At 36.3% G+C, this 27544-nt stretch overlaps 1 protein-coding gene across 6 annotated transcripts in view; it reads right to left on the reverse strand.

Moving 5' to 3' along the window:
• Positions 1 to 1775: 1775 nt before the first annotated feature.
• Positions 1776 to 27544, reverse strand: part of ADGRG6 (adhesion G protein-coupled receptor G6) — a 112967-nt gene continuing 87198 nt past the window's right edge. For 5 of the 6 annotated variants that reach the window (XM_042795980.1, XM_042795977.1, XM_042795979.1 and 2 more), the window contains 10 exons: positions 26658 to 26774; positions 25486 to 25531; positions 23591 to 23697; positions 20687 to 20814; positions 19082 to 19350; positions 17401 to 17515; positions 16012 to 16295; positions 12057 to 12158; positions 9494 to 9646; positions 1776 to 4867 (listed from right to left, as the gene is read on the reverse strand). In XM_042795980.1, the coding sequence (XP_042651914.1) occupies positions 4689 to 4867; positions 9494 to 9646; positions 12057 to 12158; positions 16012 to 16295; positions 17401 to 17515; positions 19082 to 19350; positions 20687 to 20814; positions 23591 to 23697; positions 25486 to 25531; positions 26658 to 26774 (1500 nt within the window). In that variant the 3' untranslated portion in view covers positions 1776 to 4688. Of the gene's footprint in view, positions 4868 to 7212; positions 7260 to 9493; positions 9647 to 12056; positions 12159 to 16011; positions 16296 to 17400; positions 17516 to 19081; positions 19351 to 20686; positions 20815 to 23590; positions 23698 to 25485; positions 25532 to 26657; positions 26775 to 27544 lie in introns of all 6 variants that reach the window. The other variant, XM_042795981.1, reaches the window with a different exon arrangement.

Consider the following 27544-nt stretch of genomic DNA (forward strand, 5'->3'; position numbering starts at 1 on the left):
TTATTTAACACACCTTGAGAAAATCATGTCATCCAAATTGCTGTCAGATGGCTGTGGTTATACAATCCATATGGACATCACCACAACATGCACTCACCATGAATACTGAAGCTGGGCTTAATCTAAGACCAATAGCAGCACTGGATTTGAGTGAGCAAACGTATCTAAAGAAGGGGTATCTTTCCAGAAAAGGTTTCTATGAGGTTTATTTAGCTATTTCTGGTGTGGTGCTCAAACCTTATCAGGCTGATTTCTCATCATGAGGGGCATTAGGTTCTTCCTGAACTACAGAGATGTTATTGCTAGGTTAGTCTCCAAGCATGGAAATACTGGAGTTGCTGCCTTGAAGAACCATAGCAGATCTTCATCTTAAAGCTGCAGGGTCAAAAAATATTAGTTTTAATTGACAGGCGCACATACAGACAAGGTGGTGTGTTCCACCTCCTCCAGTGGCCTGTTTCCATCACGGGCCAGGGTGACATTTCCAAGGGAAGAGGCAAAAAATCATGTGGAAAATGTAAGAAGATGCAGAACAGGCCTTTCCCTTTCAGTTTCCCTTTCTCTTCTTTCTTTTCCCCTTTCCCTAGCACTGCAGCAAACGATTGTCCTGAAGATGGGAGTGCCATGATGGGGCCAGGAGATCTGAGAATTAAATGGGCCATGTAACCAAAGACAGGTTAAGCGGAGTGTGAAGGGGAAAGCCTCCTTAGATTAGCAGCTGCTGGAGCACTGGGCATAAAACAGCTGCTCCACAGACTGGTTTGCATGATTGGTTTCCCTGACATTAACTTCTGAGCCCTTTGTCTAATTCGCTGACCCATATATGGTTTTACATCTTTATATATAGTAAATGCATAACAACTTTTTATAATGGCTCCATGAATAACACACTGCTGCCCTGTAACTTGGTAGCTGTCCCTGTGGTTACATAGATGTGTCTGATTATAGATCAGCCTATCAGAAGTAATAAAATGAAATGGCATTTTATGTAACTCAATGGGTTACAGTAGGAAGCTGTTAACAGTAGAGGATTAAAATAAAATTGTTCTTGGTATTTAAGAAGTGATGAAATGAGGAGAAAAATAAATCCACCCCCAAATGCAGCAAATCATTCCTTACAAGTTTGGCATCTGCCAAGAACCTACTTGGAAAAAAAGCCTCAGCGGGTCCTCCCACACTGTTCAAGGCACAAAGCTCAAGGGTAGTGTTCACTGTCCAGACACACATGGACAGACCATCCACAGGTACACCCAGCATTCTCATTAATAAATGCCACTTACCACATGCGTTTTTTTGGATTGCTTTCTAAGAAATATTACCGCTAAATCTTCATTTTCTGTTCATTTTCTGTGATGAGACTTAAATACAGGGGAGCAGATCTGACATATTTCAGCAGGTTTTTGTGTTCTTTAAAGGTAGGCCATTAGTGTGTTACATTTAAAGTTTATACATTAGTGTGTACTAATCAAGTGATTGGCTGACTAAAGTATTTCAACAGTGGTCAGTCAAAGAATGGTTACAAGTTGAATCAAGTTACTGATAATGAGGGACTACATGCAGCTGGAAAGAAACATCAGAAACAATTCCCAAGTTTTAAGTTATTCATTTGTATTACTTCTAAAAGATCATCCCAGCATATCGTCTGTTGCCTTGACTTTCATTTCATTTCTATGACATGACTGCTACCATAAATAAATGAACTTCCATAACTTTCAGATCGTTCAGTGGATGTGTCAATGAGTAAATCACAAAAGGGAAAAGCATACCCTGTGAAATGCATTCCTCTGATGAGACAGAGTTAGTCTTGCACATTTATTTCCAACATTTTGGCCTCACATAATTAATAAACACAAAATTATTTTCCAGAATTCCACTGAGCAATTTTTGCCATTAAACATTAAAAAAGAGAAAAAAATAAATCAATCATTCACTATTAAAAGACTTTAATTATTTGGAACACTAATATCAAGAATGCTTACTTGAAAATGTTTCTTTCCACTTTAGTCCATCTTCAAACCTGTTACACTATATTCCACCGACTAGTATTACAAATCACACTGACGTGTTTCCTCTTACTTGTAAGATAGAACTACAGTAAATTGTTTCACAAGATGTTTGGAAAAAACATATATAAGAAATTATTCTTTCCCTCTTCTTCTATGATGAAGCAGAAGCTTAGTTTTAAAGTAACAAGAACAGTCATTACAGAGCTAAATATATTTGACATATTTAACCTCACAAATAAATAAATATATACAAGGGAGGTTACAGCATGTCAATTACAAAGTAGAAGCTTTACATTGTAGAACTGAAAGCATTCAAGACCATCTAACTGACACAGACAGTTTAAGATTACTACATGGTAGTAAAAAAAGAGAAAAAAATCTTAACTCAGCAAAAATATAGGTAGCTGTACATTAAACTGATAGTTAGGATACATCTCAGCTTCCATCAGGATACGGTGTTTGCTTTTTATTCATATTTTACTAATCTGCTATATTTTATTGATTCCTCATTTTTTCAGGAACATTTGGTTTTCCTTCTCTTCACTTCTGAATACTTTTATCAGGTAGAAGTCTCACAGTAAGCTGCTATGAGAACACTATTATCTACAGTAGTTAAGCAAGTGGGATGATAAAATACAAGTTCAATAAATGTTTGTACATAATCTCTTCCTAAATTATTTCACTTTTTAAAGATATCTGACAACATTCATCCCTACTAATAATTACATTTTAAGTGAATCAGGTTGATGTTCATTCATACCACCATGGAAGTATTTGCAGTTACAAGACTGAGGTTTCATTAAGGTCCATGTAGCGACAGCAGTGTTTCTGGATGGAATACCGTCAGGACATCCTCCTCCCACCAGGTGTTTGCAGCCAGGGAAAATACGCCATTTGTGCGGTCACAGCATTAAATGATCTCTGCACACAAAATCATGTGCAAAGAGCAAAGAAAGGCACAAATCCACATCCCAAATCACTGAACACCTACCTGCTTGGCAACTGAAAAATCTCAGCACAATTTTCTAGTCACCTTCTGAATACAATTAACTAAATATTGGGGTAAAAATATTTTTGTTAGGAGAAAAAAAGCGCCTTTTTTAAAATTAAAATTTCCATCAGGAGACATTCTCCTCGGAAAACAGTATTTGAAAATACATTTGATGTTTTGGCCCATGCCTTCAGCAAGATGCAGTTACAATTTTTATAAAACCTGTCATAGAACAAGACATGCTTCGTGAGAAGAGATGCACTTTTGGCAGTCATGGACACATGCTAATGTGTCACACATTTACAGAGATTAAAACAAGTAAGCATTTTATGCTCTTGTCTTTTCTCTGCACACACACACACAACTTGTTGTCATAATGCACACAGGATAGAAATGTGAAATTCCCTAACGTTGCCTGAACACTGTTTAAACTCTATGCCTCCAACAAGCTCAATCAAGTCAACCAACAGAGGGGAAGGAGAGGGATACTGATAATGTTATGTGCCCAGAAAGATGTTATTTATTTATTACTGGTAAACATATTCCAGGTTATTCTAATGTTGCAATGCCATCTGATGGAGCTGTCTATATATACAGTGTATCTGAAGTACAGAGACTGACAAATGAACCCATGGGTTTACGAAGCATTAATCTTGTATTTAAATACTTGAGTTTCAGCACCATTTATTGTTCTTAGATTGTCTGTGGAACACGTTGTGGTTTCCTCTGCCGTATTTACTGTGTGCATTATTATAAAAATATGTGTGGAGAGAGATCTAGGTATATATTTATATATAGTTCAATGTCTTCTATTTTGTTTAGTGAACAAGAATATTAAACATAGAATTGCAATGGGAGATGCTGCATTTCATATATACCAATCAATATAGGTTGAAATGTGACTTTGTGTAAACTTTGGGTTTACCTGTGTACTTGTTCTGCACAGATGCAAGTGATATGTATGACTGTCTGTTTCCATATATATCAATAGGCTTAAAATTTTCAAGAGACACTAGCAACCTGCACACCCTTCTCAGCCAGCACATCTGTGTAATGAGTGTGTTTCTATGCACATGGATACAAGGTAGCCTGAATTTACAGCACATACTGTTTTGATAAGCAGGATTTGGATGATTAGGTCTATTTAGTCAAAAATGGTTTAAAATAACCCTTTAACACTGGTGTTAGGGTTTTATTCACTCACAAATAAGGAACAGACAGCACTAGACAGTCAAGAAACAATAATCTAACAAGTGTTGTAGGGAAAATCCATATTTTTCAAAGGAAAAATACCATCAGTAAACTGTTCAATAAGAGCTTGCCTGTACTGCGTGACATGTCTGTTATTTTCTCCAGGAGTGAAGACTTGCTTCTCTCTGGACTATGCAATTTAGAGTTAGGTTGTGGCTCTTCAGTCTGAAAATTATTTACACAGGATTACAATTAGCTGTCCAGGCATCGTGTTGGCTGGCACACATTTAAAAACAGCTCAATACCATGGTGGAAAATTGTCTTTTTCCACAACAGTAAAAAGGTAGAGAAATTGGTCCTCAAGTGGAAGCTGTTAACAGGGGAATGAACATTCATAAACTGGGAAAAGATAACTAAACAGGTCACATTCTACAACATCCAGTATTCTCAATTCCAGGCAGACTTTGTCTTACTTTGGTTTAAAAAATTCAGAAGCCCAGTTAGAACTTTGTGCTGTGACTAAATGTGTCAGATATTATGATATTTTTATAGAAGTTGTCAGAGTGAGGATTGCAGTATCCCTTGACCTTGTCAATAACCTGGTGGACAGGGATGACTGATGTCTGTTCTCCATCCTCTTGGGCAAATTTTGAAGATGGCTTGTCAAGAAAAACATTCTCTAGGAAGAGGAAAAAGCAACAACAATAAGTTAGGGCTTCTTAAGCAAACTCATAGTTTAAGAGGTGTGTCACGCCCACATAGATATGCCTTCAATTGCCACTACTGCTGAATGAAATTGCTGTCCTAAAAGCTAGCAAACAACTTTTTGGCTTGGCATTGCTTCTTCTAAATTCTTTTGAAATGCCTGGTTTTGTGGGCAGACCTCTCAGCTCTCCCTTGAAATGATGCCCTTATTCTTTTCCCTGACTCCAACAACCTTTTAATATATTAATTTACTGTTGATGCTTTGAATCTTACAAACTAAAAACATTTCGATAGCACTGGAACAGGGGTGACCTCCATAACATGTGGTAAATAGCATCTCCACATAATGAAGTAGTGGAAAATGACAATACGGATGGGATTATTTCAACAGTGGAGGTTTTAAGCTATGCACAGAAATAATGTACTCTGTGCAGAATGTAGCAGAAGATGACTTGCATCTTAAAGCAGACAACCAGAACTGAAACTGGCCTAAACTTCATGCTTGCCCAGCATCACTCCGTTTTTTGTATAGTCTGAAGGGTATGGACTGAACAACTATGGGGAGGAAAAGATGCAGAAAACTGGCATCTCTTCAGAGTTCATGTGCTATAAGCCAAGGTTGGAGCTGAAGAGAAAAAGGAGCAAGACAATTCCCAGCCAGGCTGGGAAAGTCTGCTTCAGCGGCTAACACTACTGCTGTTCAGAGAACGGTCAGTAGGTAGAGCTCATGTAGTGAGCAATGAGAAAGAGAGAGCTTGTACCTCATTTCCTCATGTGCATAGTCCTAATAAGCTTTCTTATCTCTCCCACTGTAGTGAATAAAGCTGGAATTAATTCTCTTAACCCAGGCAAGGTTTGGATCATTGCAAGCTGACAGTAAGATGGAGTGTCTTGTGAAACAATATTTTCTACAAGTGACATTTTTGATGGCTGTTTACAAGACCTTGGTGAAATCACCTTCAAAAATTCCTTGGTAAAGGACTTTTTAAGAATTTAGTATATTACTTAAACTATGATTTCATATAAAAATTTTTTCTGATAGAAATAAATTAACTAAAAATAAACAGAAAAGTAACCCGCCCCTGCAGAGCTCATGATATCAAGCCATAAAAGAGTATGAAGTGTTGCAAAGGAAAAATGGATTGCAGAGTGAGAAATCAAAACAGTTTCACTCATGAAAAATGAAACAGGCATGTTCAGGCATATCAGGGTGATTTTTTTAAAGCACGCAAGAATGTCTATGAATTGCAGCAAAACACCATGTCCAATAGCAAACTGCTGAGTACTGTGTGCCTTTCAAATGTATACATTTACTAGTCAATGGTACTACATTTTGAAGTTTTTCTACATATTGAGTATCTTATTATAAAGATGAAAATTAATTCTCAGTCTTTAGGGAAAGTTTTTAGAATTCCTTGTAAATATGTAAAGTTTTTTCACAAGGCATCATTACATTGTTAAAAACCACCTATTTCCTCATGGAATTTGCATGCACAGGAATTATGTAAGGCCTTTGAAACCAGTGGGGCATTCCTTTTTTGTTTAGCTCAGTGGGCTTCACATCTAAGTAAAGGTTCAAATCCTGTATCACTGAAGTAAATGGGAGTTGTACCACCAAAATCTCTGCAGAAATTATCTTAACTTCTAATTCATATAAGTGTTATATATGGTATTTAAGTACTATCATTTGTTTCAGACTCATAGACAGCAAGGCCACAAGACGTTTAAGTGATTTCTTTTGTCCACCCAGGAGGGTCCACCCCATATTCGTGTCCCAATCAGTGCATTCTGCAGTCAACCAGCAGTTCACAGCATAGCTTTCAGGTATATACAGTTTGTCATTCAGAATTATTCTGGGTGTGACTGGATATGAAAAAAAAATGGCTAGAAGACTAATCCCATAATGGCCACAGACCAAATACCAATATCTTAAAAATCCTGTAATAACTTTTAAAAATAATAAAAAAAATTTCTAGGACTCATTTAGATTGTTTTTGCTTTTTTGTGTCAGCTTTGTGTACGGGTGTTTCAACTTAATCTCCTTTCCTCAGACTATTGTAACAGGCATTAATGTCAGGACATGGTCTGTTTTCCCAAATGGTATCTTTCAAAAGCTTCATGCCCCATGCAGAGTGCAGACACCCAGAGTTTCAAGCACACTTATCCTTTGATTCACTATCAATAGCACAAGATGTAATAGTGAGAAACAAGCAGCATTTCTGATTAGCAAAGTCCTTTGTGTCAATGAGGACATCATGCAAGTGGCATCCCTCCACCCTGCTCAAACCATGCATTCAAGAAAAGCAATTCTCACTTTACCTGTAATGCTCCACCACTGATGAGGAAAAGGCCTTAGAAGACATTATCTATACCACAAACATGAATGCTTGTGTCAATTCCAGGGAGCACATTATAACCATGTTAACAAGACTTGCCAAGACATATAGCTATTACATTATTTGCCTTCAATTTAGTTAAGACATCAAAGCAAGAAGTTTAGCTGTATTAAAAATCAGAATCTTAATGTTATTTTCTATTATTTTAACACATGAGAATATTTGTCAGTATTTAAAAATCTAACATTAGCAAAAATTCCTTTGGAATACCACAATAAAATTTTTATTTTTAGACGTCAAAGCAAAACGTATTAAAGTTTTAAAAATATAGAGAAAACCGTGGTATTCCCTTAATGTCCAATAAACCATCACATTACAAACTATGATTACATTGCCAGCTGCAATCCCTTTTAGGAAATAATTTATGCATGGGATTAAACTCAACACTTCTGAAGAAAGTACATAAGTATGCTCCTAACTGCAACCTTCTTTCAACTTATTCTTCTTATCTGGAACTTTTATTGTTTTGCTTCAAGAACGCATTGCAAAAACTCCAGCACTAAATCTCTTTAATTGTCAGACTGATAAAAAGCCCTAAGTCCAACAAAACATATAAGCATATTTTTATCATTAATCCCAATACCAAGGGTCTAAAGGTTGATTTGCCACGAGTACAAATGGGAATTCTCTGTCTACAGAACGGAGAGTGCTCTGCAGTGGAAAGGGCACGATGCTCTCCTCCTCTGCTATTAAATTAATAGTAGCACTGTGATCAGTGGATATTATAGATGCTGTTTGTGGAAGACTGATGACAGAAGTGTCCCTTCATAGGAGAGAGAGCTGAAGACAGCTTGCTCAGGGCAGCTGGGTGTGTGGCACATCAAACCTGGGGTGGCAGCAGGGCTGGGCACCCCAGTGAGGCTGGCGCCAGCCACGTGCCCCCCGCACGGCTCTGAACGGCAGTTCTGAGAGCAAGCTCAGGTACACGGGGGAACTTCCAAGATACTGCTAATTTTTACTGTATTCAAAGCAAATGTATTTCGCGTACATTCTCGATAACGAAAAATGGTTTACACTCTTAGAACACCTGATGCACAACCCCTCATGCTAGTGGATGCTTAATACTGGTTAGTGAGAAAATAATAATGTAATTCTTAAATAATTTCTAGACAAAACTTGTGTGCCTAACTGAACCAGGTAATGATCATCAATAAAAATAGGAAGATGTTTCCTGGGAACTATGCCACGTCAAGAAAGGAGACTACCATCGTAAATGAGGCCTTAGAGCTTCTGAAAATAACTTAAGAAACAAGGGAACTTTTCTTCTGATAAAATCATCTATTTCATATCTAAAACATTACTTCTAACAAATATTTTAAAGCAAGAAAATACATCTTTGGATTAAATGTGTTTGTAGACTTTATTCCCATGATGGTTGAGAAGAGGAATCTGCAATAATGTTACATGACCTTTTACAGCACAAAAACATGAGTTCACAAACACCCAGTAACAAAAAAATCTGAACTATTTAAGTGATTTTCTGAAATATTATCTCACACATAAGCAAACAGACCTGCAAATCATTCAATCTCCTCTCTTTTTGTGTTCCTTTAAAGTGTTCTTAAAATGAGCACATTTTTATGGCATGAGTGGAATATGGATGTCTCTTACTACATACACCACTGACATCTAAATAAATGAGCGGTAGATATAGCATGCTATTTGTAGAAGGGAAAGACAATGCGTACTCTGGGAACACAGTACCCATCTCCAAGTAACCTCCATTTGTCCCTTGACCCATACATGTGTTACAGTTAAATGGAAGAAGTTTGACCAAGTGAATCAGCTGTGGACTTGGATTTAGAAGACTTGATTCCTACTTCCAGCTGTGATGCTAGCTTTCATGTTACCTTAGGTGATGGACGTCATTTCTCTGTGCTTTGGCTACCCTTTGTTTACAATGAGCTAATAAGACTTACCTTCTTTTAGCCAAAAAGGTGAAAGCGCTTATAGAAAAAGAAAGATTTGCTTTTGTCACGCCTACTTTTTTTAGTATGGAACATACCGGGATCAGAACTGTATACTGGATGTATTGTATATTAGGTTGAGATTCCTATTAAACAGTAACATACATTTTTAAAGTACTGAAACCATATGAATTGGTGAAATTTTCTTACATTAACCTTTAGGTAGAAATCCCTACTGTACCCTTAACATGAATCTATACATTTACAGATGCACTATGTTACAGTGTAAGAACTCACCTGTATGGCTGTTTCGTTTGCAATATGTATTTGTTGTAGATTTTGATTTGGATGTTAAGTAGGTTGAATTAGAGCCAATGGAGCTGGAGGATAAGGATTTCCCAAGATTATCAGAACTCTTCTTTATAATATTGGTTGCTGTTTTGCTCCAATCTAAAAATGATTGAAAAGTTTTACATAAATAATTACCATAGGTACTAAATGCCTAATTTATTAGATGATGAAAATTTCAAGTATCAGAGGCATTTCTTAATCTTGCTTATAACAAACAGCTTATCCTTTTCCTGTCAGGTAGCCTCTTTGGTTCTTAAGAAACACTGGAATTATTCCAAATTTCTTTACTTTGTTGTTTACCATAGTAGTTAAAATTGGTGGTTCTAACACTCTAACAATCATTTGGCTGGGTGGCAGAACTGTAAGATCTGGCTTTCCAGGATGTAGGACAGCAGTGAAGATCTGTAGCAGTATAAGGATGCCAAATTTCTTCACCTCAAGAGAGAAATACAAAGGGATGGGTAGAAAAGGGATGGATAGGAGCATTTAGGTCTTATTTGAGGGCTTGATCTGCTGAGGTAGATAGTACATACTTGTGGGTTTGCACTTGTTACAGGGTTTACCATATTGGTACATTATGGATAAAACAATGTATATTGTTGCATATTAACAATGAATAATAATGGTTATTCAGTAGTTCACATTTGAAGAGTTTTGTCCAAACCATTATCACAATACTGGAACAACTTTTAAAATTAAATTAAATAACTAACACCAATAAACTTATTGAGGAAAACTGACACTGAAAAACTCATCACAACTGTCCCACTACCAGTGGAATAAATGTATCTAGCTACTTTTGTATCATGTATTTTCAGGCAGTTACAGGTAGTTTCACACTTCAGCCTTGTTGTCGTTATTCATTGTCCTGCAATGAGATTTACAAAATGGAAATCCAAAAACACATGGGCCACTTTAGTCTTGATTTAAATCAAGATGAGGATTTTATCCTAAGTCATTGCTATAGGGTATAGGTTTCTATTTCTCTGATCTAGCTATGGCAGTGTTGCAAGGCTTTGGTTTGTTTACTTCTTTGCTTTATCATAGCATCCCCTAAAGTACACTTCAATCAGATACACATGCAAGTTCCCATTTGGCTTATATTTCACTGTTCTGCCTGCAGACTGTGTCAGGTTCATGAAGAATAAAACCAGCCAGTGGTCAGTCAGTGGTGATGGACCGGTTAATGCTACACATAATGACAGCACATTAACTATCCCACTGAAGTACTCAAATCCTTCAGGTTTTTATTTCTATCATACCCACAATCTGCCCAACAGCAGCATACAAATCTGGAAATAATTTGATCCATCTGTGTTTTCCAGTTCAGGAGTTACAGCATGAACCACATGGAAACTGAACATATGAAACAATCTGGATGGCTGATCTGAATGAATATGCTTTTCCTAATTTGTATTAACTCTTTGAACACATGAATCAGGCTTTCTTACTACGAAGTGAAAGCATAAATGTTTTACAGTGTACAATGAGAATATATTCTCTAAACAAAACAGAGCAAGACAAAGCAAAAGTCTTGATGGCAAAGCAGTTAATTAAAACCTTGAAACATACTTTAGATGCCAAGAGAGAAAGGACACAAGAGTATCTGGAGCTCTGTTATTATCTCGGATAGACTGGCTTACCTTACTAGGCAATTTAGCTTATGCTACCTCACACCAACTGTAGATTTCAACTATGGTCATTGAGCAAGAATTGTATGAGCAAAAATTATATGGTCCAAAATCATTACATCATAAAGCAAACCAAGACCCAGTTGCCTAAACACAGGAGTATAATGCCATCTGAAATGGCCAAAGGTGCAGGAGGCTATAAACAATGTCCCAAGTGTTGCACTTCAAAGTGTCCAAACAACTGCTCTCCTTTCTCTCTAAGAGTTGCAGGTAAAGATGAACTTCAATTCTGGAACCTAATCAGACTTCTGCTAAAGGAATTTCTTATGGTTTTGAGTCTATAATTGTCCATCTGAATTATATGGTGAAGCACAGAACAGTTTGAAAAGACAAAGATAAAGGCAAAAGACCTCAGAGTATTTCTATCTGCCTTTTAAGAATTGCTCTAACATCACCCTAAGAGTCCAAACAATTCAGTCAACATACTGTAATGAAAGAGAAAGGAATAAGATTGGCTTTTGAATGATATGAGTTTGAATCTCTGGATCTTCATGTTTGGTTTTTTTTTTTTTGTTTTGTTTTTTTTTTTCCCCAGAGTCCAAAGGGCCTTCCAAAACTATGCTCATAGCACTACAAAATTTACCATCTGCCTTCAGTGGAAAACTGAAAGAGAAAACTTTAGAATTTTTATGAAGTGATATCTGAAAAGTCCCTTGGCAACTGTTAGTACTGAAGTGAAATGATAGCCTCTGATTAATCTATTTTTCCACATCTCTGTCTTACATTATATTATATTAAAAATAACATAGCAAGTGGTTCACCTGGACTTTTATGGACTACTGCAGCATTTAAGGAGGGGACCTGTGAATTGCTTTTACCTGAATTGTCTGCCAGTCGGAATCTGCCACAACAGAGATGTCTCCTCCATTGTTTCTGCACATTTTCTTTCATAGCACAATGGAACACAAATATAAATAAACCTGCAGCAAGAAAATAAACAGCAAATGAAGCAAGTACTTATAAATAGACAAACAGATTAACTAAAATCTGCTCTGAAGTACAAACAAATAAGAATCAGCTTCAAGTTTTCTTATTGTCATCTATGCCTTACTGAAGAGGTATGTTAATTAATTAAATAATTCCCATCCTCCAGCTGCTATATAAGTGTCTGGGATATTAGAAGGGAAACAATAGGACCCCTTTTATTGACACCATTGATCTTTTAATTATTTTTTTTGGCTTAGAGGAAAATAATTAAAAGGTTTTGTCTTTGAACCAAATTAATATTTTGCACCCAACAGTACTGCAAGAGCCAGATTACAAAGTAAGTACAGGCACTATTATATTAGCAAGAACTAATTTTATCTCCTCTTCTTCCATAACTACAGAACTGTGGGCTGTATTCTTTTAAAACCAGAAGTCTTGCAATTGGCACTAAAGAGTTCCCCAAAAAACTGTAATTGGATTTATGTGCATCACATGCATGTACTTGAAATGATTATGAAAATGGTAAGAATATGTTCACAAGTACTATTTAGATGCCCAGCTACTTACTTATGAAGAAAATTACCTGGTTTGTGCATGCAATCATGATAAATGTGTTCAAGAATGTTTTTGTAGAGTTAATTTTTCTCATGCAATCATATAATCTTTATTTTCAAGACAGAAGATAAACATCTACCATGTGGTAAAGAAGGTCTTAACTGGGTGTATGCTACGTTTTCATCATTCTACAGAGATACTTTGGAGCTAAATATAGAAGCTGGAAATCTCATATGCTCCTGGCTCTTCCCAGGCAGGCACTGGCTGTGGAATCTTCCGTTGTTCTCCAGCTTGGCCTGTTCTTGTTTTACTCTTATCCCCTGGAGGAGAGCCAACCTGAGGCTGAACACCTGATGGCAAAATGTTACTGCCAAATACCTCATGATTATATCTTACACATGAATAAATGCTACATAATGTGGACAAACGTGGTTAAGTGCCATTCTCTAAAACCATTCCTTTATGATCATCACGAATAGTTCTGGACACTAGTGCCTACTATGTTTCAGCTGGTAGAACACAATGTCAGGGTATAGCTTGGAAAAAAAATGCTCTAGAGCATAAACTTATTCTCTCTCCTCCAAAGTGCTGAGGTCTAATTTTGTATGAATGCATGTCATTGAACTGGATTTGTATTTGCTTATAGTCATCAGGCCAGGCTGCGACCACTGAGATCACTTAATTTTAGGTAAAGGTTGTGTCACGAAACACATTTTTTTGCAAAGGTTTTCAAGAGCTGATTGGAAAAAAAAAAGGAAAATCACAATTTAAGAAAGGCAAACATACCTTAATGCATCCCATATGCAAGCTCTGTTGCTTTACAGTTACTGTGTTTGTGTTTAGTAAAATATTTCTATGTGTGATTTGTTTTAAGCACAGAGTAATTCCAATGCAATCACTAGCAGCTCTTACAGGTCTAGAAATATGCAGTTGTTCGTAGCCCAAATTATTTCTTAGGACTTCTGCATAGCTACAAACTTACTAAATTGATGCTTAATTAAATTGCGGTGAATGTTTGGAACATTCTGAATGGTTAAAAAAGAAAATATGTATGTCTATAGCAATACAAAATGAATGTACTGCATTAAGTACTTTGCCTTTGCCTTGTCTGGGCTTGGTCTCCAAAATTTTTTCTCTGTATTTCATTATTCATTAAGTTTACAATGTGCTTTAGTAATACAGCTTTGGTTTTGTTTCCCAGAGCCAAATCAGACCCTAGGCTTGACTCTAGCTTGGCTCTGACTTGAAAGTATTTGGCTTGCCCAGGCATATATATAAAATGCGCAGCCAAAAAAGATGTTCCCAGATTTTTCACTCTGAGCGTCAAAGAGAGAAAAATAATTTCTTATGCAGATGAAATACTAAAGTACAGTAACACCAGTAGTTTCTGCAATTTACTTTTTCACTGCCAGAGCACAGAAAACTGTTGATGAATGCTGCTGGTATAGCTTAAAATACTTCCGTAGTTTTCAAATACTTCAGAGAGAGAATAAACATATTTACTGAGTCCTTGATAATTAAGCTCATGCTAATACAGATGAAAGACTTGCCACACTGAACTGTTTTTTTGCTGCTAGGAAATGCTTCCTGATACAAATCTTAATTTTTAATTTGCACCATTCCATCCTCTTATTGCTTGCTACATGTGTACTGCACCAGTTATATGCGATTTTAAACATCCCTTTCCTTCTTTCTTTAGCTTTGCCTAGCTTTTTCTGACACAGCAATAAGCATTTTCATATATGGACTATTTTCTTCCTGTGCTTGATATGACATGCCTGAGCATATACTGTGTCATCACTGCTACCACAACTCGTGAAAAGCTCATCACTCTTCTTTTTTTTTGCATTTACTCCTCAGGTTTTCCAGTTTCATCTTCTGACTCAACTGCCTTCCTAATATTTATTTTCCATTGAACAGTGCTATTACTCCACAGAGTCTTAAGCAGTGGTGGTCAACCTTGTGTGCACTCTGCACATACAAGCTTAATTGATTGCATTGGAAATTCTGGTTACAAGAGAACATGTTCAGTTTGATCCTTGGCATGTTTCTCAGAGCTTTTATTCTTTTTTCATGTTCTTCCCATACTTCTAATCTCTCTAGACCCTTCTGAATTTTAACATGGACACATTGCATCAAATGCTTCATTATGCTGCTATGGGAGTATCAGATTCTGTCCTTTGGAAAAAAAGTCTTTAGTAAGAACACCACATCCAAACAATTTCTGCCATTTTGCATAGCATTTTAGGTTGAAACTGAACCAAACCAAAACCCACAACATTATTCTCCTTCCATGAAAGCTCAATAAATCTTTTAGTGCTGTAAATACATCTCAACTGTAACAGATAAAATCCACACAGTGTAACCTTAAGTACTTTTTCCACAAAGGGAAGATATTTTGTTGACCCTGCGAAAATGTATTTTTTATCTCAATATATGTGTGGTATAACACATGTTCCTCCAATGACATTCTTGGGTTTGTTTTTTCCTAGCGTTTATTTTTTATATCAATATGTGTGTAGTATAACACATGCCCTTCCAATGACCTTCTTGGATTTTTCTTTTTGTTATTTTTTTAATTGTTCTTTATTAGTGGGTAGTACAAGTGGAGGCAGAGATTCTTATGTCATTTGTTACATATGCAAATTTCAGCTCTGAGCTGTAATTCTTTTAAATGTCAGCTATATAATTCTGTAATTTATAACCATTGGATTACAATTCACAGTATTTTTCAGAAGGATGAACTACATTGGAAATGTAAAATTTTCAAAACTTCAATGAAGTAAACAAAAATAAGCTGACCGTAACAGTCACTGGATTTTTCTTAAAGAGTCAAAGAATCTCCCGTATCTTTCTGCTATCTCTCCACACTGAACAGGACTGAATTTTGTTTTATGAGCTTTCAATGATTTAATAAAATAGTTATTAGCTTTACAGATTCCCTACAAGAATAAATTAAGAAAAAGGCTTCCTATATTTGTTATAATCAGTGAAAGGAAATGTTGAAGGTTGTAAAATATTATCTCAGCAGAGATCATTGCAGACTGCTAGCTAGGAATAGCACTGTGTTTTATGGACGAGACCTTGAAACATTAATTAATTTAACTAAGATATTCAACCCATATGTAGCTAGTATCATTATTCCACATAAGGGAAAAGTAACAATGGTTTAGTATCAGTGAAAAACCTAGAGAGGTTAGATCCGTGTTCCCTAGTCAAATCACTGGACATACTATGTCCCAGAACAGCAACAACTCAAATATTTATTCACAGAACAGAAATGCAGCTTACCTTGCAATGAATTGAAAATTGAGAAGAGGTATAGGAAGGGAAGAGTTAAGGGACCCCAGGCAAAAAAGGCAAAGCCCCACGTCATGCCCAGGAGAAAGGTCAGGCTGACCACGCTACGGAGGTTCCTCAGGATCTCTTCCTTCAGGCTCCGATTAGTTCTTTTCCCATTCCTCCCACAGATCTGTACCATCACCACAATAAACATGGCAACGTTCATCAGAAACATGATTCCAAAGTAGCCGGCACAAGTCACATAAAAGACTACTTCATTTTTGATCCAGCAGCTGTAAAAAAATACAAAAATATGATCATTTTTATATAATGTAAACTATCCTCCAATTATTTATACAACTACAAGAAAAATCAGTCTATGTCTGATACCAGTGATGTAGAGTTATACTTTAAAATGAAAACTTTGTCCATTTTCTGTTTGTAAATTGGATGAAGCCCTGTGGCATCTTAAGAGAATATGGCCCATAGTATTGTCATGTCAGAAATCTTAGGGTTGTATCACATTTTAGTTAAAATTAATTAAAAAGGTAACCTGACCTCAGACACAAGCTGTGGGAACTTCAATCCCATAATGGAAAGTCTACACCCACTATGAGTAGCTTCACCACTTTCACTTGTGTGAAGCATAGAATGCTTTAGTAACAGAATGGATAAATTTGGATCTTCAGTGTCAAAATCTCAAGTTTCTGCCACCTGAGCTAAAGGAGAACTCATACATCTCTGGAGAAGAAGCAGGACGGGCAGTCCTTTGAGGTAGCCATTTGACAGTCAGTCATGTGAAAGATCTATCTTATTCCTCTAGCAGCCAATGGACAGAATGCTTAGCATGATACTATAATAAAAATATAGAATGATATTTTTATTTATCATGATGAAGCTTTGACAGGCAATGAACAGAAAATGAGGTAACAGTCATATAAAAATTTTGGCATTTGGAGATTATTATCTGGACATCAAGAGAAGAACATAGAAAGATATTGAACTACATTGACAAAAGCCTGGTTTATTTACAAAAGAGACTATTTTTACGCTACTACTTTCTTTGCTCTTACCTAGAAAATATAGTTTTCATTTAAGATAAACCAAAATAGGTGTTTTTATTTTATTTTCATGACAAAACTTATGAATTGTTCTTTTGCCAGAGGAGTGTTTGTACCTGGCATTAGGCAATACAGATTTCCCTCCAAACTTTCTTATAGCCTTCTTCACACTTCAGTTTCATATAGTGTAGAAGATGGTTTTGCCCACTTTGCTTGTTTAATGAACCTCTGACTTTTTCAAAGCAATCTGATCAATGCTTTTTTTTTCTTTTTTTTTTTTTTTTTTTTTTTTCAGACTGTAAAGGCGAAATTGTAAGAGATTAAAAGAAATACTCACAAGTCATCTCCTCCTTGCCCATTAGCATCTTTGCCATATAACTCCTTGCCATAAACATGACTTGCATTTGTATTTGCACTTGCTAAAACAATTGCTATCACCAGAGCTGGCAAACCTGTAACACAAGAAAACTTGCAGCTTGCTTTCAAATCTCCAAAACCTTCAAATTCATCATGCAAAGTGGAATTATTCATGTCTCCATCATTACTGCTTTAGTAGAGAGTAACCTGAAGTAGTTCTATGTCTGAAAACTGCACAAAGAAGTAGAAGGAAACAATTTTTCTGACAGTACAAATGTATAAAACTTTCAAAGCACTTAATGGGCATTAATGAATAAGCCTCATAATGTTCTGTAAGGCAGAAAATATTATTTTACTATGCGATATGGAAACTAAAGTAAAATAATCTCCCTTAATTAACCAAAGTTAAATTTGCAATTGCACACAGGCTCTCACAGTGAGAAGATTAACAAACTATTACAAAAATCAGATCTAATGGAGGGATGGTATTAGGATATTTTGGAGGAATTTTTTTTTCAGAGATGCTAATGTCACTTGATTAGGCTGGGGAACTGGGAAACATGAACCTGAACCTGTAATTTCTCCACTGCTTCTCCTTCTCTCAACTGTAAATGTGTTCTCTTTTTATACAGCATTATATATCCTTTACTTAAATGTGTCCCCCCCAAAAATGAAGCAAACTATGTATTTTTTAATAATAATAAGGTAAAGGGAGTATTTTGGGAAAATAGACAACTTTGTGGAAGAGAGCTCTGTGCAGAGAGGTACAGCTCACACAAAAGAAATGTACGTTTCCTGACATGCCTTATTTACATGTCTTATCCTTGCTATGACAAAACAGATTCAAAGGGGAAGAGGTTAATTGCTTTTCCGACCACTCAGGCCTTGTCCCCTGCTGAGGTTGCCAAAGAGGATGCTAGTTGTCAATGGAAAGACATCAATTATCAGCTGGACTGAGGTCAGTGTTTTAGCCATGAGGTTAATGGTTTTGTATTGTGTTGTATTATTTCAAACACAATATGTGCATTCAGGCAGAAGGCACAGATTCCCGGTATAGAAAAAAATTAATAATAAAAGCCTTGCTGCCTGAGCCTTGCAGTTATTTTTCAGTATTACATTTTCAATTTCAATCCGGCTGTGTACACTGCTTAGGGCAGGCAGGATCTCTCTGTAGTTTAAACACTCTGCTGAAGCTCAGGAAATTTTGGTTGTTTCTGATTCCACGATAGGTTTTCTACTTGTTGGCAAGAAACTTTAAGCTGGATTGAAAGCTTTTTGAAAGTCAATGTAAAGATCCCCATAGGCTTTGTAGTAACAGCAAGAGTTTCTGAATTCATTGTGAGCCACAACTTTCCATCTCTGATATGACACCAACATTTCCCCTCTCCCACTCTGGCCTATCTGGAAAGTAAGACCAGTTTATCTGGTCTCTCTGCTCCTCCTCGGGCTGTGAGCTGCTCTGGGCTGAGAGTGCCAATTATGGTGTATTTGCACAGAATTTATACAGGGGAACTCGGCAACAGAGAGGGCTGGCTTCATGCCAGCACTGCCACGGGGAACAGGGAAGGAAACACCACGCTGATTTTGATTCTGCTCTGCATTTGTGATAGAGTACCACTTCAAAAAACATGCTATGTAAATATTGCATCTACTGAACTCACCCCAGCCAACGATGCAAAACTTCAGTATGTATCGCCGTATATATGTGTTGAACACTTTCACTAGAGCAATGTACATATGAACGGCTTCCAGTCCCATCCATGTAAAAGTGGCCAGAAGAAAAAAGTGCAGAAGTGCAGCTACAGCTATGCAGAGGCCATCTATATCAAACGATGCAATCCAACCATCAAGCAGGAAGATCAGGTTAAGAAAGAGCAGGGCTGTGCTCAAATTCATCAGGATTTTGGATGGATAATCTCTTCGCAACTTCCTAATGAGAGAAAGACAGGTTCATATGGTTAACTGGCTTCAACCACCCAAGCCAGTTACAGCAGCTGGGTTTACCAGTTTACGAAGTAAATAAAAGCACAGGGATCTCCTTCTAGCTGTAAGCTTTTGTGGTGATAAGGCAGTGATGTATACTGTCATTGAAGGTTTCTGCTGTATGTGGTGGGGGAAAGCTACCGTTTTTTTGGATCCTTAATGAGTTAATTAACTGTCACAATACTTTAGCAACATTAATTGTTAAAAACCTTTTAAATTAAATATAATACAATGTGTTTTGTACTTTAAATGAAAACTGAAGAAAATGAAAGAAAACTTTCAAAATGCATCTGACCAGAAGCTCATCTCTGATCATTTCATATGTAAATCACTGCATAATTTTTGGAATATATTGTTCAGTGCATGTTGTTTTCTGTTTTGGTTTGGTTTGTTTTTTGTTGGTTTTTGTTTTGTTTTGTTTTGTTTTGGTTTTTTTTTTTTTATACTATCTTAGGAAGACTGAAGATCAAGTCAATTTTCTTTTTTAAGTGATAGACATTGAAATGTATGAACTGAGGGGGGCAAGCCAACAACTCCTGCCATCTTGGACCAGAACACTCTACCATAGGTAATGCTATAGGAATGCAATTGTTGGAGACATTTAGAACTCGAAAACCCCCTTTTCCTCCCCCTGCAGTGAACTATCCTTCTCTAGCAGCTGCTCTGTCCTGTCCTGTTACAGAATGGTTCCTTTGTGTTGACATGACTTCATTTTCTCTTTTCGCTGTTCACAGAACTGTATCACTTGAAAACTTTTGCATTCTCTTGAGTCATTTTCACATTTCAGCAGGACTGCTGTTGAAATTGTTGTAACACTTCACAACTTATCTTCATTTTATTTCTCTTACCACTTCTTTCTGAAGGGCTCTAGAATGTAATTGTTCTAGTTGGAAATTTCTCTTTTTATACTTAGGCTTTGTTATGCCCACACAGGCAAGTTTTTTTTTTTTGTTTTTACAAAAAGCCTGGTTGTGGATGTTAAAATAATACATATCTATTCAGAATCTAGAAGATACTGTACTCCCAAAAGAGAAAATTTTGAGACATATTAGCTTTATTCCCAGGCCTGAGCAGCACAACATACTGAAAACAGGAGGAAAGTCTGAACTTACATCCCCTTGAAAAAAAATATCCACTTACAACATTGTGACCATGATTTTGCAGGGTTTTTTGAAAACAGATTTCCCTTCCTATACAAATAAACCACACTAACCATGTAACTATTTTATTCATCACATACATGTACTTCCTTTGTGATGTTTTTTCATAGAACTAATACTTACTCAAATGCAATATATGTCAGAAGAGTTGCAGCTGAAAATATAGCAGATATCCCACAGCCTATGTAAGTGATAAAGGTGAGGACCTTGGTATTCTGTGGGTCTATTTGTGTAACTGCCCTCTGAAGGTCCTATGTGAGAGAGGAGGAAGAGGCATTGGTTATAGCAAACACCTTTTCCATGAACACAACATTCTTTCTTGGTAATTAGTCAAGTAAAACTCAAAAGCACTTTGGCAATATCACTATAACCCTGACATTAGAGTTCATGTTTACTGAGCATACTTGGTCTATAGTCGTTACACCTCTCACTTCCTTCCCATAGCTCTTCAAAACATTGTGTTTTAAGTATTATAAATGCTGGGATCAGCAGATAGACAGATCCTGATACTGATCCTTATAATTCAGTATCATGAATTCAAATGTCCTCTGGAAAAATCTTCCCTTTTCAAACTTTTTAGTTCTGTTGCTTATAGACAACGCTCTTTAAGAAGATTTAGGAAAATTTAATTTAAATGTATTCCTACTGAAATGTGCAACATTCTGGGGAGTTTCTGGCATCACTTTTCATTATTAAAGGTTCATAACACTCAATGTAGCTAATCATCTATGGGTGAAATCAAGGGCAAGATATTGCTCTTTGGTTTTATGGTCTGTTTTGACATGAAAAATACAGTTCTAAATAGAAATGGTCAGAAAAACAGTGACAAAGACAACATTAAAAAAAAAAAATTGGAAATTAAGCAGGAACATTCTGAGGATTTTTTTTCCAGTTTTCTGTCCAACTGTAGTTGCCACATAGTACTGTGTGAGAATAAATGCCAGTGTTATTTCCTTTTTTAAGGACAAGAAAAAATTAGAATGTTTGGATCTATATCACTGTGGAGTAAATGTGAGCAAATACAAACACATAATGGTGTCCATTCTACAGTCAGTGTCACTGTTGTCCCTAGTAAAACTATCTAGCAAAAAGAAACCAATAAAATGCTACAAAACTTGCCATTCTTCATAGGAAAAAGGAGCGGCTTTTCTACACCATGTCCCAACCTTAGATGACAGTTTATATACATAAAGGAGACTGCTATTTGAAAATAATTCAGTATCTAAATTAATGTCAGAAAAGATAATTAAAATGAAAAAGTAATTAGAAGGGTCAAAACTGTGTAAAAATCAATTGGAACACAGCCCAAATTCAGAGAACTTCTGCCTTATTTCCTACTGCCACAAAAGCGTTTGGGAAAGAGAAGGGACTCATTGAATATATTCTAAAGAAAGCCCTTTTTTTCTCTCTTTGAGGATGAAAAGTGAAACAAGACCACAATTTAGCTTGCAAAACGACAAAAAGCTTGTGGCTTTTTCATATCTACATCTGAGCATGATGTGAAGAGAGCAGCTCTATTAAGAAGGGTCTGAAAGCCTGAAGCTGAAAACGTCAGTGCATGCAGCTCCCTTGTGCGGTTAAGTCCTGTGTGTCACTACAACGAGTTAAATCCAACCCCAGATACTTCCACTAGGAGCACTGCTGTCATCAGGAGCAAACATCTTTTCTGCAGTTATGTTTCAGAGGCCAAAGACTGTTAATTTCTGATGGAAATAAATGTTTCAGCGCATTACTGAGAGTGAAAAATCACCAGAAGTTACAAAAAGATAGCAGTATCCCATCTTTTTCAATCTGGGATTTTTTTCTCTCAACAACACTTCACACATGCAAATTGCTGGAGGCATTGGAGTGCCAGAGGAATTAAGCTACTGAGGCTGAAGTGCTCTGTATGGTTCCCTCTTTCATCTCTCTGGTAGGCTATGCTCTACCCGTCTCCACCCCCCTGTCTGGAGTCTTTGCTTAAGGCTCTGACAGAGCATGAGTTACATGTTTTTACCAGCCCTCAGCAGGCAGACTTTTTCCAAGAGAAGGCCTGTACTGCAAGGCATCCCCAAAGCTGATGAAATCCATCAAATAGGGGTTTACACATTTCATGAAAGATGGCATTGCCTTATACTTTTTGACATTAGATAAATATAACTCTTGTCATATTTGCAACGTAAATTTGCAAAGGACAGTTTAGCCTCTTGAATCTCAGGATGTAAAGGAATTATTCTCTTCCCTTCACTTTTCATCCTCATTAGCAGTTTTACTGACTGTAGGACATTTTTCTTACCCTGACTGTTTGCCCTGACAATGAGTCTCTCTTTTTTTTGTTCTGAAAACAGAACAACTTTTTTGCCTATTTTTTTTTCCTGCTAACAACTTCCCACTTTCCCAATCTTGAAATTTCAAATCTACCTAGACTTGTTTCTCATTCACTTTCCTCTTGTTACACCCTCCTCTCTTAGCTGCAGGTTATTTTTGTCAGATTACACTGTTAAGGGAAATGACAGGGACCCCCTGCGCTTTAGCATAGATTAAGGTAATTTTTTTCTGTTTTGTCAGTGTAAGTGTTAGTACAGTGCCTTCATTTTACAGTCCCTGACTTTCTTTTTCACCTAGCCATGTCCCAGCTTTGAAGTTGAATACTATAATATGCTATTTGTAATTTGGTATTGCTCAGAAGTCTCAACCCCAGTTCTTCTGTGGCACAGTATTTTCAAAATTTAGAATACTCTGATGGGCACATTTTACTTTTTATTTTATAATTAGCCACCTGTAAAGAACATCATCATCATCATCATCATCATCATCTACTTTAATTACTAACTTTATTCATTATCTCATTCCTGAATACTTATCACTAAGTATTTAGTTATAAAAAGGTAACCTTATGACAATGAGGGAAAATTATGGGTTTTTTATTAAAAATCACATGCAAAAGGAATAACCCAAACAACAAAATTGAGAGTTTTATTGACCCAAGACAGAAACTGCATTGCAGATGCTAGGACAGATAACTTAGTGACCAGTGAATCTGCATACCATTAGGACCCCGAAGTGTGTGAGGTGGTTGCATAAGCAAACTGTCTCATTTTCGCTGGACTCTGCATCCACCTGGCAGCCTGCAGGGTTCCAGCCACCATTGCCACCTGTGGAAATAGAACAGGAGAAACCGTACTTCCCAGCAAACACGTCACCCTCTCTTTTAACTGATTTGTCACTTCATCTTGTGCAAATGCAGAAGTGCTCTCTCAAACTAGATGAGTGAATGTTAGAAACAATCAGTAGAGAAGCAAGTGCCAGATTTCCTATTTTCTGCAGAGAATCACACCAGGTGAGTGTCCCAGTGATGGACTACCAAGTAGAAGCAATAGATGGAGATCTACAATAAAGGTAGCGAGCTTTTTGGTTAATGAGGGATGAATAAGACCTACTGTGTGGATCACACATTAAGACACACCTTAGTTTTGCCCAACAGTAAGATGATTTTAGAACTCCTTTTTACCACACGGATGTGATGTCTGCAGCTGTCTCCCTCCTACTCATATATCCCCAGGCACATGAAAGCATTTATGGCCCAGGAGCAGCGGTTCCTGCCCTTCCTCTCTGCAGCATGTAATGCAGAAGGTCAGAGTGGATAAGCCCAATGATCCCTTGTGGCCTTAAGAGAAAACTTGAAGTAAACTATCCCCCTACTCACCCAACCTGAAAAGGCCATTCTGAAAAAACAAGTAGAAAGATTTTATTTTTAAAAATTAAATGTTAAAAAGTAAAATTTGCATTTCTGATTACTTCTCCTTTAATTTTTCCTTGCTAAAATATGAACTAATTTTGTGAAATAGGTCATATTCTCTGAACTCTTAAAGATATTTTTTGCACAACTGCAGGCAAAATCCAGCAAATTATCTAACTGGTCCTATAACTTTACCTCAAATTCAAGACAGAATCTCTCAAAAGACCATGAAGATGTTCCAAAACCAGTTAAAACTCTCCTCCACTCAAGCCACCATTGAGAATAGTTTCCTCCCTGTGTGTTTCTCCTTTAATGTGCTTTTTAAGTTTAGCTTCCTATCTAGATTTTTTTTTTTTGGCTCATTTTTATCCTTCTGCATTCTCCTCAGATATTTTGTCTGAAATTCCTGTTTTCAAGTACAACTTTGGATGGTAAATTTTATTTCTTGCAATATTCTCAGTACTAAACCCCTCCACCCAAAATCCTGCTACTAAGGACAGTTACTTCTTTGCTCAATCTGTTTCATTATAAGGAAGAGTAACATCTTGGTAGTGATCTCTACAATAGAAGTATCCAGAAAGCCATCCCAGAGAATGACTTTGTATGTGTAAAGGACGAAAAGTCTGAGTGTAACATCACACACAGGTTAGGCAGTAGCAATGAAGAATGGGATAAAATGCTGCCTTGTTAATGTGTGTCCCCATATGGGACCTCATCATGCTGACTGTTATCAATTTACAAGGTAGATGAAGTTTGTGTAATGTAGTTACTAATCTTCCATGTCAGACAAAACAGTTTAAGATTTGTAACAGGTACAATCTCACAATTAAATAACCCAACATTTTAAAAATGACCAGTTAAAAGTATGCTTAAGAACCATTCATGTGTCTTAGTAGCATTACTATTTAATTAGCACATACAGACAGATCAGTGAAAACCTGTTATCAGATACAGAAAAGTAGAGAAACTTAATTTACAAATTTAAAATGTTTAAAAAATTTACATGAAAAACCTGTTTAAAAGAATATTTAACAACTGCTGTTACAAGCAACTGTACTAACCAGAAGAAATTACACAGTCTAAAGACTTCATCTCATTCTGCATGGATTGATTAAGAAGCAAAATGGTCAAGACTGTGACCAATTTTAAAACTGAGACACATTTATTCCCCACATAAAAGAAATTACAGTATTTTTAAACTTACCATTTTTGTTCATATCCCAGAAGACACAGGTTGGCTTAGGATCATCCTAAGAACACATGCAAAAGAAGACTTTGTATACCTCTTCAGACATAAATCGCATCAACATATACATTCACAACAGATGTTTTACTACATATCTTTTCATTTAATAAGCAGAAGAATAAATATAATTACTGCTGAAATTTTGCCTAGTGTCAAATTACAATTTATTCTGCTAGACAGATTTGCCTAGATTATAAATTCTAGAGCACTGTTCCCTCTGTGCTGTTCCTTTTCCACGTCTTCAGAATAATGAAGTTCTATTGTCCCACAAAAGTAATTCATGGGTATGATGTCTTTACAGAGTCTAAACACTTTTTTCCGTTCATTTCCTTAGGAATTCTCAGTGAACCCTTTATATAATTGGCCTTGAAAATGTTCAAAAGCCAGCTGATCCTAAGTGAAGGTTGTTTTGTATGACTTTAAAATAATCATTGTATTGAAATGCAAGGTAAAGTTACTTCAACTGTGAAAGTTACAAACCAGTTTTTCATTACACAAACAATTTACTTAAGTATTGCATTTTAACATCTTATTTCTTGACTTCTCTAATGCTATTGTCTGTTCTGGAGTAGCTACTGACAACATGTCTGAGAACGGTCAAGCTCACACATTTTTTAACTGAAACAGCATGTACTAAAAAGTTGCATTTGGTCTGTATTTCCCTAAGTTAATTGTAGTCATCTTTTAACTACATGGTTCTGTCCATTATTCCTTTGCTGAAAACCACATAACAAAATGACTTGGGGAACTATTTACAAAGTAATTCATGTTTGATCAAAGAATTTAAGTCACTCTAAAATTCTAGCGTAATAAATTGTGTCCCTGGTCACTGTTCTTAAACAGGGTCATGAACAGAGGTTTTGCCTACAGTTATTGGCACAGAAATTGCTTCTGAGTGGCAGAATCAAATAGTCTTTCAGATAAACGTTAGATCAATAATGGAATAGGAATGTGTGAGAATGGGAGAGGTTATTTGCTTTTACTTTTTGCTTACTTGCTTTTGTTCTAGAGTTTTTATTTCCATTTGAGTTTTATGTTCTTCCTCAAAATCCATCAAAATCAACCAGGCTATATGCTTAGTCTTTGCTATACATAATCTGCATTCCTCTGAACAATCAGTCTTGTTTTACCTGAATTTTGGTATGCTTAATTGTAACCTTCACATAATCCTGAAGATCCTGAATGGTTATGTTTCCAATACTGCATGCCACCACAAAACTGGTCAAATTGGCAGGATTTTCTGCATCCTTTAAAAGATTCAGAAAAGTATAATAAATGCTTACACAGCACATAACATAAAAGCCAAAGTGCACAATTTATTTTTTCTGGCATGCCAGAATAAATAGGTTGTCAGCATTTCTACACTTTTGATCATGTAATATAAGAACATTATGTTTATAAAATCAAATTATGGGTTTGCCTCATGGAAGTCTCCCTATTTTCCTTATTGTCATATACATATATAGGCACTATTACAGAGAGAGGTTAGAAGGCATAAATTCCCCTTTTAATCATTATGTCTGATACCAACAAAATTGTAACTCCAACAATGTAGCAGATAACAACCCATGATATGATTAGCTCATTTCCCTAAACAAGACTGAACTAGCTTTCTTATCTTCTTATTGTTGTCTCTATACTTTTTAGTAGATGCAAAGTTTTCAGAGAATAAACTGTTTTCTGTGTATCATTGCTAAATCATCCTCCATCTTACAATAAATGACTAAGAAGTAGTAAATTCAAAGCAGTGTTATCTACTGTAGGAGATAATATTTTCTACAAGGTCTTATTTGATGAGAATTTAAATAGAAGACGGACATTATCACTGTGGAATGCCAGTTCTAACCTACAGTGAAAAAGTACCAGAATTTTCCAAAATATAAGTTTTCCTTAGAAACTTATTAAAATGGAAGTGCTTTGTAAATAGTATTTTCTTTTGACAAGCTTCCATTGAAACTTGCAGTCACATGCCTGGTTGGCCTTATGGGAAGCTTGGTCACTGCCTGTGGCAGATCTC

The sequence above is a fragment of the Tyto alba genome, unplaced genomic scaffold, assembly GCF_018691265.1.
Source record: "Tyto alba isolate M040663 unplaced genomic scaffold, T.alba_DEE_v4.0 Super-Scaffold_22, whole genome shotgun sequence".
In the NCBI taxonomy this organism is placed as follows: Eukaryota; Metazoa; Chordata; class Aves; order Strigiformes; family Tytonidae; genus Tyto; species Tyto alba.